The 17,274-nt window shown below is 41.8% G+C and overlaps 1 protein-coding gene across 1 annotated transcript in view; it reads right to left on the bottom strand.

Moving 5' to 3' along the window:
• Positions 1-475: 475 nt before the first annotated feature.
• Positions 476-17,274, bottom strand: part of LOC139746467 (lachesin-like) — a 28,332-nt gene continuing 11,533 nt past the window's right edge. Inside the window, exons 2-7 of the mRNA XM_071657724.1 lie at positions 16,735-16,805; positions 11,471-11,712; positions 9,825-10,035; positions 6,968-7,095; positions 4,145-4,313; positions 476-2,168 (exon numbers count right to left, since the gene is read on the bottom strand). Coding sequence (XP_071513825.1) covers positions 2,044-2,168; positions 4,145-4,313; positions 6,968-7,095; positions 9,825-10,035; positions 11,471-11,712; positions 16,735-16,783 — 924 coding nt within the window. The 5' untranslated portion in view covers positions 16,784-16,805 and the 3' untranslated portion in view covers positions 476-2,043. The remainder of the gene's footprint in view (positions 2,169-4,144; positions 4,314-6,967; positions 7,096-9,824; positions 10,036-11,470; positions 11,713-16,734; positions 16,806-17,274) is intronic.

The raw sequence follows: 17,274 nt of genomic DNA, 5'->3' as shown, positions 1-17,274 counted from the left end.
CACACACACACACACACACACAATCACACACACACACACAGACACACTTATATACTATTCGCCTTTTTCCGCATCTTACAGGAGTAAAAAAAACATATTTTTTTCATACTTTTTTATTAGCTTTACAAAAATATATATGTTAGTATAAGTACAGTTATTTAGAATATATAAAATAACTAAAAACAAAGATAGAATGTAAGCCTTTCACATTTTATTGGGATCAAAGGATTGAAGGGCATTAACTCAGTTATCAAATTAGGTAAAGATATCATGTTTAGATTATGTAAAGATTAGGTTTACAATTATATTCAAGACGGGCATACATTTATTACATCAAGATGTACATATTTTATAAAAGTTGTTAATATTTTCCTAATTTCCACTTCTTTAAGTAAAACAAAAAAATTATTATATATATATATATATATATATATATATATATATATATATATATATATATATATATATATATATATATTCATTTCATTTTTTCAAACATAATCGCCATTTCCCGCGTTCGCGAGGTAGCGTTAAGACCAGAGGACTGAGCCTTAGAGGGTATATCCTCACTTAGCCCCCTTCTCTTGTCCTTCTTTTGGAAAATCAAAAAACGCGAGTGAATGATGGCTCACCATTGTACAATGTAAAGTAGTACCATGTATATGGGTTGGGGTGAAGAATGCTTACAGCACTGAGTAAATGAAAGAACACTGTGAATATGAAATAAATGATGATACAAAATGAAATCAAAGATTATCAATGGACAGATAATCGACATCTTGTATTGAGAACCATACAAGACAATTATCAGCTCACGTCAATGTGATAATTCCCTCTTGAATTGCCATACACTTATCATTATATACATTACATAAATCCACTGTACCAGTGGCCTTCAGTTTAACACACACACACACACACACACACACATATATATATATACACACACTTACATACGTGTGTGTATTGGGTGATGCTCTGAAATCGTATTTGGCCTTTTCTTACAAGGGATGAAACACTCCTCGTAGATACATTTCCCCAGAGATACACTCCCCGTAGATACATTTCCCCAGAGATACACTCCCCGTAGATACACTATGTCCACTGTACCCACAAGTGGCACAGAACAATCAATTTGTACTTGAGGGAAAGTGTGAGAGAAAATTATGTTCGTAAATCACTCCAGCATATGTTGCACGACTGCAGCATATGTTGCAAGACTCATGTATATGTTGCAACTGCTCTCTTCTGAGTGTCAAAGGAGATGAAAAGTATAAGTGTTCGAATACATAAGCCTCGATGTTTGGCTTCTGAAGGTAAGCCTATTTGTATCCATGGCACATATATACACGTTTGTATCCAGACATGTGCGTGTGTGTCTCCTATGTATTTCATAGCACCGAGTGCAAAATATACATCTATCCATAGGTATGGCAGTCCATTTGTATATACAGATATGGGGTTATCCATTAATACATACGCACTTGTATGTATCCACACGTATGCATGAACATGCATGTATTGACATATATACAAAAATTTCCATATATACAAATCAACAAATCTAACAAACACGATTTTCCACACCAGTGTCTCTTTACGCGTGTCTGTAACACAGAGTTTATATAAACTTAGGTTTATATATATGTATCCACGTCCATGTACCAAGAAGTATGTATCCATATGTACGTCCCTACATGCATGTATCCGTATGTCTTTACACATATGTATATGGATGTATGTATCCACAAGTAAGTCTATACATGCATGTATCCAGACCACACATAATTTACCACTGGATCTCCACTGATCACATATACATGTAGTTACGAAATCATTTGGAATACGTTTCCCTAGAACGATTTCGTCTCCACGAACACATCCTTTCGTCCTGTTCCGTCCAGCGTGACACATACCTGACTCCACGAATCCTTAGTTTGACACCACGTGTCCCGAGGCACGTGTCCACGGCTGGAGAAGAGAAGGCCACCCCACCTTCCTCCCTCCTCCTTGGCCCGTCACACACAGTAGCCAACACGAGGCTTACAAGAGGCGATGGTGCGCGTGCAGGACGACCCAAACGACCAGGAAGGCGAAGATAACAGGTCGTACCATGACCTGGTCGTGCGGAGCGCTGCTGTTATCATGGACGACCGCAGCTGGCTGGTCTGTGGGAGGAGGAGAAAGAAGAAGAAGAGAGGTTATCATCACGATAACAATTGGGGTTAGTCTTATGATAACAGGTATCTAGGATGTCTACAAGTGGTTTAAGATAACAGATTCCCGAAGTCTAAAGGTTGATATTGGGTGTGGTAAAGAGGATAACAGTCGGCTATCCTATTAAGTACTGGGGACTGTCTGTATTTTCTATCAAGATAGCGAACAGGTGCTATCTTGGGTTAAGACGGTGTGTGTGTGTGTGTGTGTGTGTGTGTGTGTGTGTGTGTGTGTGTGTGTGTGTGTGTGTGTGTGTGTAAGCACAACTAATATGAGAGCTAATTAACTAATATAAGATATATTTGATATCCTATCTAACATAATTAGTTGAGAGAAAAATACCATAACACGAATGATCACTAAAACCATTTGACATCATAAGATAAGCAATCAGGATATGATATCTTGAATATATCATGGACAACGTACATACTATTATCTTGATGATATCATGTATATCGTACTTATTGATATCTTGAAGATATTCTGTGGATTCTACTCGTTGATATCTTAATATTACTGCACCATACCTACTGATATCTCAAAATATTAACTGTAGTGTACTTAACGATATACTTAAGATATCATGTGCACTGTACTTAACGATATACTTAACATATCATGTGCACTGTACTTAACAATATCATGGAGAGATTATGCGTCGCGCACTTACAAAAAAAACATCAAAGTATCAAGTATACCGTAGTTACTCACAACCCAAAGCCATCATGTATATCGTACTGACTGATATCACAAAGATATCAAGCTGCTCCGGAGTTAAATAGGCCAGTAATACTTATACGGGATATCCAGATAACGAAAGAAGCTGATATCCATTCTAAACCCGACCCGAACGCTTTTATTTTTTTTTTTCAATCCTCTATCATAGCGCTCGCGATCCGGATAATGGCTTCCGAACCCCTAACGGTGATTTCTACGTAAATCCGGATCAGAGGGACAGGGGGTGGCTTTATGATGCAGAGGGAGGGGGGCCTTGAGGGACAGGGGGTGGCTTTATGATGCAGAGGAGGGTGGGGGCCTTTTGTAACGAGGGTATGATCACTGGAAGATCGCCTGATTATAGAGAGAAGACGATCCAGCGGCGTCAATTGCGTCAGGAGAGAGAGAGAGAGAGCCAGCCAGTCTATTGCGTAAGTTCCTTTGACAAGAGATTATCAGCGATGGTCCTGTATTGATAGAGCTGTACAAAGTGGCTCTTCTTGAAACCCAGGTACTCTAACGTGAAAGGTTTACTGCTATTTGCCATCTTAAGAGATCAGGCTCCGACTGACGGTCTTGGGTTCAGACTTGCTTGTTAAGTGCTTGTTAGGAAGTGAAAATGTTGAGTTGTGTGGTTGAGGTCTGTCTACTCTACAGACCTGTAGATAGGGTACAGGGGGCCTGGCAGGGAGTTGGATAGGGTACGTAATGATAGTCTGGAGATGGATAGGGTACATCAGGATAGTCTGGAGATGGATAGGGTACAGTAGGATAGTCTGGAGATGGATAGGGTACAATGGGATAGTCTGGAGATGGATAGGGTACAGTAGGATAGTCTGGAGATGGATAGGGTACAATGGGATAGTCTGGAGATGGATAGGGTACGTCAGGATAGTCTGAAGATGGATAGGGTACAATGGGATAGTCTTGAGATGGATAGGGTACAATGGGATAGTCTGGAGATGGATAGGATTGATAGTCATGGGATAGATAAGGGGACATGAGAATTTGCTTGAACACCTACAACATAACGAGATGTGTGTGTGTGTGTGTGTGTGTGTGTGTGTGTGTGTGTGTGTAGAGGCAAGGAGGAGGAAGAAGGAAGAAGGAAGAAGAAGAAAGAAGAGAGAAAGACAGTATAGTTTACCACATGTAAACCTACCTGTACATCAACCTTCATAACTAGGGTAAACTGAGCCATACATACCAGCAATGACATGGACAGTGACACTCCTGGGCCGGGAGTTGGCCGGAGCGCAGGTGTACACCCCGGAGTGGCGGGGTTTGGCAAACTGCACCAGGAGACGCGAGGTCGTCACCAGACCCTTCTCCGTCGACACCACCACACCGCCCCGCGTGCGGTCGTAGCTCACCAGCTGTTGGCGACACGGCCAAAGGGGGAGAGAGATGAGGAGGAGGAGGAGGAGGAGGAAGTGATCTGGTGTCGTTTTCTAAGACACCTACATATGCTATATGTACAGATGGAGGTAATATATATATGTATATTTTTTTTTTTAATCTCTGACAGCCAGGATTCGAACCCAGGAACTTTTTGCGTGGTATTCGGGAACTCTAACCGACTACCAGGCAAAAGGTCCTGGGTTCGAATCCTGGCTGTTGGAGGGTATTATGTGATATATATATATATATATATATATATATATATATATATATATATATATATATATATATATATATATATATATATATATATATATATATATATATATATATATATATATATACACTTGCAGATAAATGCATATAGACAATGAAGATATCATGTGTCCTTTAATCATACTTCAACAAGTGATAAGGTATTTTTTTCAATTTTCGTTATCTGTGTTTCATAATGTCTCTGTTTTCTCCTTTGCTTCGTTATCCTATCTATCTTTTTGTCAGTCATTTATCCATGTATCTGTTCATCCGTCTATCCATTTCTTCACTTTATTCCAGACAGGTCTCTCTCTTATCGCATAACTGTTTCTCCTTCCTCTGTTTATCTCTTTCTATCTATCTATCAGTTATCTGTCTCTGTCTAAGCTAAATGTTTATTAATCTATCGGGATCATTATCCATCTATCGTGTATGCCTAGTATGCTAAGCTAGCTCCATAAGTGTCCATCTATCCAATGTACGTTCATATCTGTGCTATCTCTGTCACTCACTGTACGTCTGTCTGTTTCAAAGTAATCTAAATCAAAAGAGACACACTGTTTTTTGAATGAAGGTCTTGAAAACCAGTTTTCTCGGATAAACGAAAGTTCCTATTTCTAGATGAATGAAAATACGAAAAAGTAGTTCCAATTTCTATGATTACGTCCAAAGGGAGGGCTCAGCCTAGCCTCAACCCCGTGTCGACAAGTGCACAGTCACCCATGGGGTCTGAATGGGTTTGTTTGTGAAGCTGATCCTTTTTTTTAAAGGCGAGAAGGTGTTCCAACCCCGTGTTTTCAACTATAGACTGGGGATTGATGAGAAGAATGTGTGTTGTTATTTCACAGATATCTTCTTTCACGGCGTCTAAGATTTAAGATATCTATTTCGTCTTTCCTCGACAAGAAGTGGAGAAAGGGAGTTGGAGCTTATTTCATGGAATCGTATCCTGGATAAGGTTTTTCATGGAACCTGAATGATCGCTTTTATGACTGTCATCGAGCCGGGATCCCACACGATCACTGGAAATGATATCTTTGAGATATCAGTTATAGGAATGATATCATATTTTCATATATGATCGTCAGCTTTTCTCTTTTTCTTTTTTTCGTTCGGAATTCCAGCAGGCTGTGTTCATTATTCTCTCCACCTTCTGATATAGTTGGCATAGCTTCATAGATAGTAGTGATAACCTGAGCTATGAAATGCTATGGAGGGTTAGATATCAAGTTAGACGGAACAATAATAGGTTTATTTAAGCTTTGTGTTATTTCTCTTTTTTTGTATACATATTCGCCATTTCCCGTGTTAGTGAGGTAGCGTTGAGAACAGAGGACTGAGCCTAAGAGGGGGGGAAAAAAAATCCTCACTTGGCCCCCTTCTTTATTCCTTACTGTGGGGTTACTACTTACAGGAAGAACACGAGAGAACATAACCCTTCCCCCCTTTCTCCCCTTTCCCCCCTATTCAAGTGGGTACCACCCGCGCGGGGAGGCAGTGGGGGAGAAGACTGCCCCACCTCCTCCACCCTTCCCCCAACTTACGTTTCTATAACTCACCCACACCTCGCATGATAATCCCCCGTTGTATGATTATCATATAATTAGGACGATTGACGCGTGGAGGCCACGCCAGGAGACAATTGTACGCATGAATAATTCTCACATTATCCAAGCGACAACACGTACGCTACAGAAGCTTATTAAGATAACTTGTTATCATAGTGAATACTAAGGGTGATGAGATAGAAGACTGGGAGTCTGCTGTTCTATATCTATATGTCTATGTGTGTGTGTGTGTATGTGCGTATGTATGTATGTATGTATGTATGTATGTATGTATGTATGTATGTATATATGAATGCATGTATGTATGTAAAGTATGTATATATGTATGTATGCATGTATGTATGTATGTATGTATGTATATATGTATGTATGCATGTATGTATGTATTCCTATGAGTCTACGGGGAAAATGAATATCTTGATCACGCGCAAAATTGTGATCCTTTCCAGTATGTATGTATGTATGTATGTATGTATGTATGTATGTATGTATGTATGTATGTATGTATGAATGTGTGTATGTATGTAAAGTATATATGTATGTATGAGTGTATGTATGTATGTATGTATGTATGTATGTATGTATGTATGTATGTATGTATGTATATAATGTATGTATGTATATATGTATGTATGTATGTATAAGTAAGTATGTTTGTATTATGTATGTATGTGTGTATGTATTATGTATGTATGCATGCATGTATATTTGAAGTTAAGGTCTTGACCTACACTACAGATCAGGGCCCATTAAGGGCTGAAACTACACGACAGATCAGGGCCCATTAAGGGTCTGGACCTACTCACCTTGTCGTTGTGGTACCAGAATATGAAAGCAGGAGGTTCAGGGCTGTACCTGACGCTGCACGTCAGGGCCAGACGACTCCCCGTGTCAATATGGACATCAGGTCCTCCCTCGATCACTGTCTCAGGTTCTGTTGAGAGAGAGCGGGTTTTACTCTCTCTCTCTTACTCTCTCTCTCTCTCTCTCTCTCTCTCTCTCTCTCTCTCTCTCTCTCACACACACACACACACAAAGACACACAGAATGTGACCTCTGACCTCTGACCTTGTGCATTAAGAAGGGTAAGGGTAGTGAGGTGTGGCACTGAGGGAACTATGAGTTAGTAGCATAATTAACTATGTGGAGACTCAGGCATGGTTGAAGCTGTGGGATAAGGATTTATGATGGATGTCATCTGCCTACTGACTGCACGTCACCTCCCCCTGTATAGCACAGCGTTCCAATCTGTTCTATCCCAGACCTCACCAGACCCCTATCATCAATGTGATATAGTCTATAGCAGAATATCTCCACATTTCACTGACTTGAAGATTAATCTGATTGTTTATCTCCATTTAACTATTGAATGTAATTGCATTATATATACATATATATATATATATATATATATATATATATATATATATATATATATATTTTTTTTTTTTTTTTTTTTTTTTTTTATACTTTGTCGCTGTCTCCCGCGTTTGCGAGGTAGCGCGAGGAAACAGACGAAAGAAATGGCCCAACCCCCATACACACGTACATACACACGTCCACACACGCAAATATACATACCTACACAGCTTTCCATGGTTTACCCCAGACGCTTCACATGCCTTGATTCAATCCACTGACAGCACGTCAACCCCTGTATACCACATCGCTCCAATTCACTCTATTCCTTGCCCTCCTTTCACCCTCCTGCATGTTCAGGCCCCGATCACACAAAATCTTTTTCACTCCATCTTTCCACCTCCAATTTGGTCTCCCTCTTCTCCTCGTTCCCTCCACCTCCGACACATATATCCTCTTGGTCAATCTTTCCTCACTCATTCTCTCCATGTGCCCAAACCATTTCAAAACACCCTCTTCTGCTCTCTCAACCACGCTCTTTTTATTTCCACACATCTCTCTTACCCTTACGTTACTTACTCGATCAAACCACCTCACACCACACATTGTCCTCAAACATCTCATTTCCAGCACATCCATCCTCCTGCGCACAACTCTATCCATAGCCCAGGCCTCGCAACCATACAACATTGTTGGAACCACTATTCCTTCAAACATACCCATTTTTGCTTTCCGAGATAATGTTCTCGACTTCCACACATTTTTCAAGGCTCCCAAAATTTTCGCCCCCTCCCCCACCCTATGATCCACTTCCGCTTCCATGGTTCCATCCGCTGACAGATCCACTCCCAGATATCTAAAACACTTCACTTCCTCCAGTTTTTCTCCATTCAAACTCACCTCCCAATTGACTTGACCCTCAACCCTACTGTACCTAATAACCTTGCTCTTATTCACATTTACTCTTAACTTTCTTCTTCCACACACTTTACCAAACTCAGTCACCAGCTTCTGCAGTTTCTCACATGAATCAGCCACCAGCGCTGTATCATCAGCGAACAACGACTGACTCACTTCCCAAGCTCTCTCATCCCCAACAGACTTCATACTTGCCCCTCTTTCCAGGACTCTTGCATTTACCTCCCTAACAACCCCATCCATAAACAAATTAAACAACCATGGAGACATCACACACCCCTGCCGCAAACCTACATTCACTGAGAACCAATCACTTTCCTCTCTTCCTACACGTACACATGCCTTACATCCTCGATAAAAACTTTTCACTGCTTCTAACAACTTGCCTCCCACACCATATATTCTTAATACCTTCCACAGAGCATCTCTATCAACTCTATCATATGCCTTCTCCAGATCCATAAATGCTACATACAAATCCATTTGCTTTTCTAAGTATTTCTCACATACATTCTTCAAAGCAAACACCTGATCCACACATCCTCTACCACTTCTGAAACCGCACTGCTCTTCCCCAATCTGATGCTCTGTACATGCCTTCACCCTCTCGATCAATACCCTCCCATATAGTTTACCAGGAATACTCAACAAACTTATACCTCTGTAATTTGAGCACTCACTCTTATCCCCTTTGCCTTTGTACAATGGCACTATGCACGCATTCCGCCAATCCTCAGGCACCTCACCATGAGTCATACATACATTAAATAACCTTACCAACCAGTCAACAATACAGTCACCCCCTTTTTTAATAAATTCCACTGCAATACCATCCAAACCTGCTGCCTTGCCGGCTTTCATCTTCCGCAAAGCTTTTACTACCTCTTCTCTGTTTACCAAATCATTTTCCCTAACCCTCTCACTTTGCACACCACCTCGACCAAAACACCCTATATCTGCCACTCTGTCATCAGACACATTCAACAAACCTTCAAAATACTCATTCCATCTCCTTCTCACATCACCACTACTTGTTATCACCTCCCCATTTACGCCCTTCACTGAAGTTCCCATTTGCTCCCTTGTCTTACGCACCCTATTTACCTCCTTCCAGAACATCTTTTTATTCTCCCTAAAATTTACTGATATATATATATATATATATATATATATATATATATATATATATATATATATATATATATATATATATATATATATATATATATATATATATATATATAAGAGAGAGAGAGAGAGAGAGAGAGAGAGAGAGAGAGAGAGAGAGAGAGAGAGAGAGAGAGAGAGAGAGAGAGAGAGAGAGAGAGAGAGAGAGAGAGAGAGAGAGAGAGGACCTCTGGCCACCACAAACACACACACACTGACCCACAACAGAGAGGTGTATGCTGTGCCGTATGGGTGGTGTGGTGGAGACCTGACACTCGTAGGTGCCGGCGTCGCGCCTCTGGAGGTAGTGGATCATGAGAAGCCAGTCCTGGGAGCCTGCTGTGTGCCTGGCCGAGAACCGCTGGTCAGACGTGTAGGTGAAGCCACCGACCGACAGCAGGTGGATGTCCCGATGTCTGACCCACGACACCTAGTAAGGGAGAGACACAATGGCATGTGTTACACTCTGGGAAGGGCTGGAGGGAGAGACCTATATAGATCATGGGAAAAAAGATGGAAGGGGAGACCTTTGGGGAAGGATAGAAGAGGGATTCTATAGACTCTGGGTGAGGAGGGAAGAGGTGATGATAAACACTGGGGAGGAGAGGATGGGTTATCACAGCTTCTGAGAAGGAGGGGGAAGTCTATGACAGACTTTTGGAAAGATACTAGAAGCTTTGGGGAGCAGGAGGTCGTAGCCAGGAGGGCTGGGAGTCCGAGCTAGAAAGGCAGGGGAGGGCTCTATGTCAGAGGAAAATAAACAAAAGTGTCGGGAAGAAACCTGTGGCCTAAGCCAGGGTGGGTGGTCATGGACGTGGGGGAACCTGAGCCAGGAAGGAGGGAGGATCTAAGCCAGGGAGGAGGGAGGACCTGAGCCGGTAATGCAGGAGCGATCGGAGCCAGCAGTGCTGGGGGAGGTCTGAGCATGGAGGGAAGGCATATAGAGAGCCAGTGTTGAATGCTGGGGAGGAATGGGGTGGGAAGGTTAGGAAAACGGATCTCTTAAAAGTGTCTGCTCCTCAGATTGCAGTGTGTAGTGGGTAAAGTATATAGTGGCTGTGCAGTGGCTTTATTACAGTGGTCATGTTGCAGTGCGGTGGTGGTAGTACATATATAGGGCGTTGCTTCCTGAACTGCAGTGGTAGTGTTGTGGTAGTAGTAATAGTAGTGGCGAATTTGCTTCCTATACTGGAATGGTGATGGATGAGGTGGGAGCACGCTGCTGTATCTCACAGCGTAGTGGCACTACCTGTAATGGCGAGGTTCACAGTGTATTGGTGTAGCAGTGGCCACGTCAGTGGTGATGTAGTGGGTAAGACATTAAAGTGGTTGTGAGGGCATAATATACCAATACATGTATCGGTCATGGCTGGGTTCTGGTGTGGTGATTCATGCATTGTTTTAGGGTCATGATGATGGCAACTACAGTGGCTATACAGTGGTTTCATAGTGGTGGGCACTTAGTGTAGAGGAAAAGTTAATGTAGTGGAGACATGACGGGATTGTGTTGGGGATGATATGGTAGTGGTGTTGTCGTAACGTGCTGGGAAAGACGAGAGTCCACTGGTTATAGAGCATATGAGTGTCGTCTAACCTCGTCTCTCACCACTACAGAACCACTACACAAGAGTTAAAAATACCACTGAAGTTCTCACAACGAATCTGATACACTGTAGCCAAGAATAGCCAGGTTAGCGCAAGCTCTTCTAGGAAAAGCGAAAGAAAACTAATATCACCACATAAAAGCCAAGGTACAAGAGCTAAGAATAGCCTTAGTGGAGTGCATACGTAGAGCTTACTGGGAAAATAGATTAAAAAAAAGAAAATAAGACCGAACGATGATATAAGACATCACTCGAACTCACCGTCCTGTTGCCAATATTCTTCACTCGACAGTTGAGCACCGCTGTTTTCCCCAGGAGGGCCGTGACGTTGGCGGACTCCTCCAGGTCAAAATACGGAAGGTCAGGGTTATAAATGACCCCCAGAGGGTAGGCTATGGCCGAAGGTCTTCCTCCACTAACTCCCTTGCTGCTGAACCCCTCCTGTTGTTGCTGTTGCTGCTGCTGCTGCTGCTGCTTCTTCGAGCTGTTCGACACCCCGACGTCTGGAGAAGGAAGAGAAATGGAACAGTAAATTTGGAGGGGAAAGAAATGACTAAAGTAAACATACAAAGAACAGTCAATGAAGAGGAACGAAGCTATGGCCCCCAAAAAAATATGCACACCAAATATGTAGTGTCAATAGTATGTTCTATTTCAGATTCCCTTTGTCGAATATCGAGCAACCTGCGCCTCAAAGGTTCCTCTCAATATCATACATTTTACTGAGTGAACTTGACATACACACAGAGGAGGGAGGTGGGGCGGACCTGGAGCGTCTAGATGGTGTGGTGTCAAAAACTTTATATGGAAATTCGCGTACCTGAAATAGATGAGGAAAATAGGCGTGTGTGCGTGTACGAATCTTTGACATGGCTTACACACACACACACACACACACACACACACACACACACACACACACACGCACACACATTTATGAATTACTTACTGTGACAAATATATGAATAGGGATGTTGAGTAAACACTTGGGAGAGTTTCTGAGTTTCATTCTTCGTCTCGTGCATAAGTCCTCTTCAGATAAACTTCATCAGATACAACAATACAAGTCTATACATCCCGGCAGGAGAGTGTTACCTTGCTGGACGCCGCTCTGCGTTCCTTATCCTCGGTCAGCCGTGTTTCCACATTGCTCTGCCGTGTTCCTCTGGTTTCTGTGATCGCTATATTTCTTTTTCTTTTTTTTTTTTGGCCGCTGAGCCTGCCCAACGTATGAAGCTGTTGATCACTTCATCTGCGTACAGGTAGGCAGCCTCCACGACCTTTTTTTTTGCACTTACTTTTTCTACTTCTGTTGTGGTTTGGTGGTCATTCACAAGGTGATCTGGATGGCTATTGCTTAAGCAGTGGGAGTCGAGCTTGTTGCGTTGGGATTGCATTGGGAAGATCTTTGTTTCCGTCGTGTCGGTGTTGAGTATTCGTTGGTTGCTGGGCAGCCTGTGATTGTTCTCAGTGCTCCATTTCGTGCAGTTTGCAGCTTTGCTATACTTGCTTTTGAGATAGGAGCAGGCAGGTGAGGCGTAGTTTAGAATGGAGCAGATAGATTGATTTTAGAGGATGCTTAATGGGACTCTATTTCTTGTCCGAGTCTCGTTAGAGACTTGTGTGTTGCTTTTGTGTTGATGTTTTTGATGTGGGGAGAGACTGTCTCGTGTGTATCATATGTGATGCCTAGAATGATGGGTGTTTAGAGCACTGGGAGTGGTTATCCATTCAAGGTGACTAATGGTGTGGGGCTGGATTCGTTTCTCTCTGGGATTAAAAGGCTGACGAAAGACTTCCGTCAAGAATCAGACATTCTGTTTTGGGTGAACCATTACATTGCTCCACTTGTATAATGCAGTGCTGCATGACTGATTTTGTGACTGTAATGTAAAGGTGTTGTGATGAGATTGCAATGTCGTCTGGATATGAGAGAACCCTCATGTTGTATTTTGTAAGAACTTATGTGAGGTTGTGTTGAAGGAGACTGAAGAACGTTGGAGAGAGAACTGTTCCATGGGCGGTTTCAATGTACAACCTAAGTGTCTTGGAGGTGAAGTCATTGTGAGTGGCTTTTGCATGGCGGTCGGATATGAGACTGGCAAGCTACTTACTGCCATTGTTATGACCCGACCCCACCTGTATGTGTTTACTGAAGTGAGGGGAAAGGAAGATCACCCTCGGCGAAGCTGCACCATCGTCAATAGTTTAAAAAAAAAGAGTATAATCTCCATCAAGAAATTATCACTCAAAAGAGATCAATCATACCCCTGCTACTGATTGCAGCGCAACCTTGAAGTTGCAATAGGCCAATGAAAAGGGATTCTGGGGCTTATGTATTCAAAAGGATAGACGTTAATTATGAACAGATGGTTAGATAAATGGCTGGCACATTGTCATGGAAACTTACTGGAGAAAAAGTTCGAGGAAAATGGTAGGAGGGGAAGGGGTAATGAGGGAAGGGGATTCATAGGTGATGGAGGAGGTGGAGGTAATAGGGCAGAAGGGTGGTGGGGTGAGGGAGAGGACTGAGGGAGGGCGTCCTCACCCTTACCCTTATCGATAGTGGGAGAAATATTTGTGTTGTCGCTAGTTGGTTTCTCGCCGGGCGGGGACCCGCTGAAGGTCTTGGCAATAAGGTGCAGCTGAGATGGTTCTGTTTACTGTGGCTTCTGGCTTTGTGCCAGCTGCTGCTGCTGCAGTGGAACAGCTGTGTACCTCCCTACCTGCTGTACCAGCTGCTGCTGCTGCTGCTGCTGTTGGTGCTGAACACCCACGAGTGCTTGCCGGGAGACTGTCCCGTGAGGCAGAGAGAGAGAGAGAGAGAGAGAGAGAGAGAGAGAGAGAGAGAGAGAGAGAGAGAGAGAGAGAGAGAGAGAGAGAGAGAGAGAGAGAGAGAGAGAGAGAGAGAGAGAGAGAGAGAGAGAGAGAGAGAGAGAGAGAGAGAGAGAGAGAGAGAGAGAGAGAGAGAGAGAGAGAGAGAGAGAGAGAGAGAGAGAGAGAGAGAGAGAGAGAGAGAGAGAGTAACCAGAGACATTGTGGGAATAGGTCGTGGGAATCGTGGGTCGTCAGCAGTTTCTCACTCTGTCCTCTGTTGTCCCCATTGTATTTAAACCTCATATAATGTCTTCGTTTGTATAATGGCTGACTCCTTATTACCTCTCTCTCTCTCTCTCTCTCTCTCTCTCTCTCTCTCTCTCTCTGGTCCCCACTCCTCCATCTCCCTGTTCGTATTCTTCTGTGTTTCCTTTATCTCTACCAGTCCCTTACATCTGCACAATATCTCTTTCTGTGTCGATTATTAACTTGATTCCTTTCAATATCTCATCTTTTCCCATCTACTATCCTTCTTCCCTCCTATGATTCCATCACTCATCATTCTCTTCTGCCATCTCTTATTCTTTCCCACTTCTGTTCCTTCTCTTTCTCTCCATCCCTCCGCCACTTTATCATCTCGTATCACCTCCATCCCCTGTTATCATAACCTTCAGCATTACAGAACATGCAGGAGTTGTAACGCCCTGAGGACAGTGTTATGATGGGGTTAAGTAGGAGTTTGTTTAGTGACTCTATAACTCGTCCTTCTCCTCGGTACTTACGTCCATAATGGTGGGCTGTGAGGTGTAATATGGCTCTGGAGGAGGATCAATGAGTTCCCGAACATAAGAAGGTGTTGGACAAGAGTTCTGATCACTTCATCTTTCCTCTGCTCAGGTTCAAGGTGTTATTGTGACTCGTGAGGAGCTTTGGATTCTGTTCTCACATCTATATCTGGTCTGTTGGTCATTGTTAGGATATAAGTAAAGCAATAGTGTTAATATCCTTTGTGAAATCATCGAAAGATCTGTTGATAATGATTCTTGTTAGGTCGAATGTATATGTGTCTTGGTTTTTATATCAGATTTGAATCTATGTTCAGCGTATTTCTAATATAAATCTTCTATTTATGACATTCAGTCCCTTTCATCTTCCTTTACAACCCCACGTAACTGTCATCCAAGATAACCCCAGAATCTGGGGGGGAGATTTGATCTTCCTCTATAACCCCACCAAACTGTCGTCCAGAATCCCATTTCCTCAATATTTTGTTTCCTGTCCCTCGCCCAACACCCCAGCGAACCTCCAGGTCCAGACAGTACACCTGCCATACCTCTGGACTGGGCCGCTGTATTGGAGCCCAATTCCTCTATAAGCTTCCCAGGCTTTACCTGTCCAAGATCACCTTCCCCAAGTCATGGAAACTTGCCACAGTCCGTCCCTCTCACACCTGACGGTTTCTGGACATCTCAGAGGAAATTGACAAGTATTAGCATCAGGTTCTTCTCGCTTACCTTTCTTTGTATGAGTTTCCCTTGAAGTCCTCTTCTCTACCTGTGGCCCAGGACCCGTGCAACAGAGCTGCACAAACTACATCATAAAGTGTAATTATCTCATTGATCATACGGTGTCTCATAGGTCTTTCTGCCTCTAAATTCGCCGTAGTACATATCAGGGGCATATGTCTTCCTAATTGTCATTCATCACGTGTATATGTCTCCCTAATTGTCATTCATCACGTGTATATGTCTCCCTAATTGTCATTCATCACGTGTATATCCGTGGCACCAACCACCACAAGTATATCTTGTGATGCCTCTGCTCAAAGAGGCCTGCATTCAACACTATCATAAACAAGGAAATTTCCCTCCAGTTTATGAATGTTGTAGACCATGTCACAACCTAGGGAATCCAACTCTATAAACGTAGCATCTGATGTGTTCGTACGTCTCTGAGCTTGTTTAAGACATCTCACGAAAGACTTGGATCTTTTTTTTTTTGAATTCTTTTTCGTTTGTATCTTTTATCCTTTCTTAGTGTTTATTATTTACAAGAGCCACGTGTGTGTGTGTGTGTGTGTATGTGTGTGTGTGTGTGTGTGTGTGTGTGTGTGTGTGTGTGTGTGTGTGTGTGTGTGTCTGTGTGTCTGTGTGTGTGTGATAACTTACGTTTCAACAGAAACAACGGGTCATTTACATTGTTTCGACGGGACGGAAAAATGCAAATCATTTACATTGGCATGAGGTAAAATTATCAATGATTTATGCACAAATTCCAAAAAGGATTTTGCATTCTGTAGTGAAAAATATACATTGTCTAATTATAGGGGAAGTGGATGAAAAAGTATACATTACTGACTAACATTTTGATGAATTATATAACATAGATTTTTACATTATTATGGTGCCATTATCATTATGATTATCATTATTATCATAATAATCATTAATATTGTTATTATTATTATTTTATCATTATCATTATCATTATTATCATTATCATTATCATTATTATTGTTATTATTATTATCATTATTATTATTATTATTATTATTATTATTATTATTAATATTATTATTATTATTATTATTATTATTATTATTATTATTATTATTATTATTATCATTATCATTATTGTTATCATTATTATCATTAGAGAAGAATCATGAGGCGAATATTGATACAATATTATGAGATTATCATCCTTACCAGAGCCCAAGATGGGGACCAATATGGCCACCAGGGTCGGGAGTAGCATTGTCTTGACCTCCTTCTGTTTGCTGTAGGAGAACGGGAAAAGCTTCCATTAACAGAAGGAATTAAGAAGTAACTTTTACATAATAATGTTCTTGAAAGGAAATGAGACACATATATAGATAAAGCTGAGAAGGACTTTAGTAGATAGGTAACAATATGTTACTCTATATCACACATAATGTAAATAAACATCACATATAAGACGAAAATAAACCCTTGAATGATAGAAAACGGAAGGAGAACGTAATACAACGCGTATTTCAGTACTTCAGTAGAAGACAATAGATATTCTTTAGAAAATATCCCCCAGACTTCAGAATATCACCTAGACTTCAGAGAGAATACCCCTAGACTTCAGAATATCACCTAGACTTCAGAGAAAATATCCCCAGACTTCAGAATATTCCCCAGACTTCAGAGAGAATATCCTCAGACTTCAGAATATCCCCCAGACTTCAGAGACTTCAGAATGTCCCCTAGACTTCAGAATAT

The sequence above is a fragment of the Panulirus ornatus genome, chromosome 65, assembly GCF_036320965.1.
Source record: "Panulirus ornatus isolate Po-2019 chromosome 65, ASM3632096v1, whole genome shotgun sequence".
NCBI lineage: Eukaryota > Metazoa > Arthropoda > Malacostraca > Decapoda > Palinuridae > Panulirus > Panulirus ornatus.
This window is presented reverse-complemented; position numbering and strand designations above follow the sequence as displayed.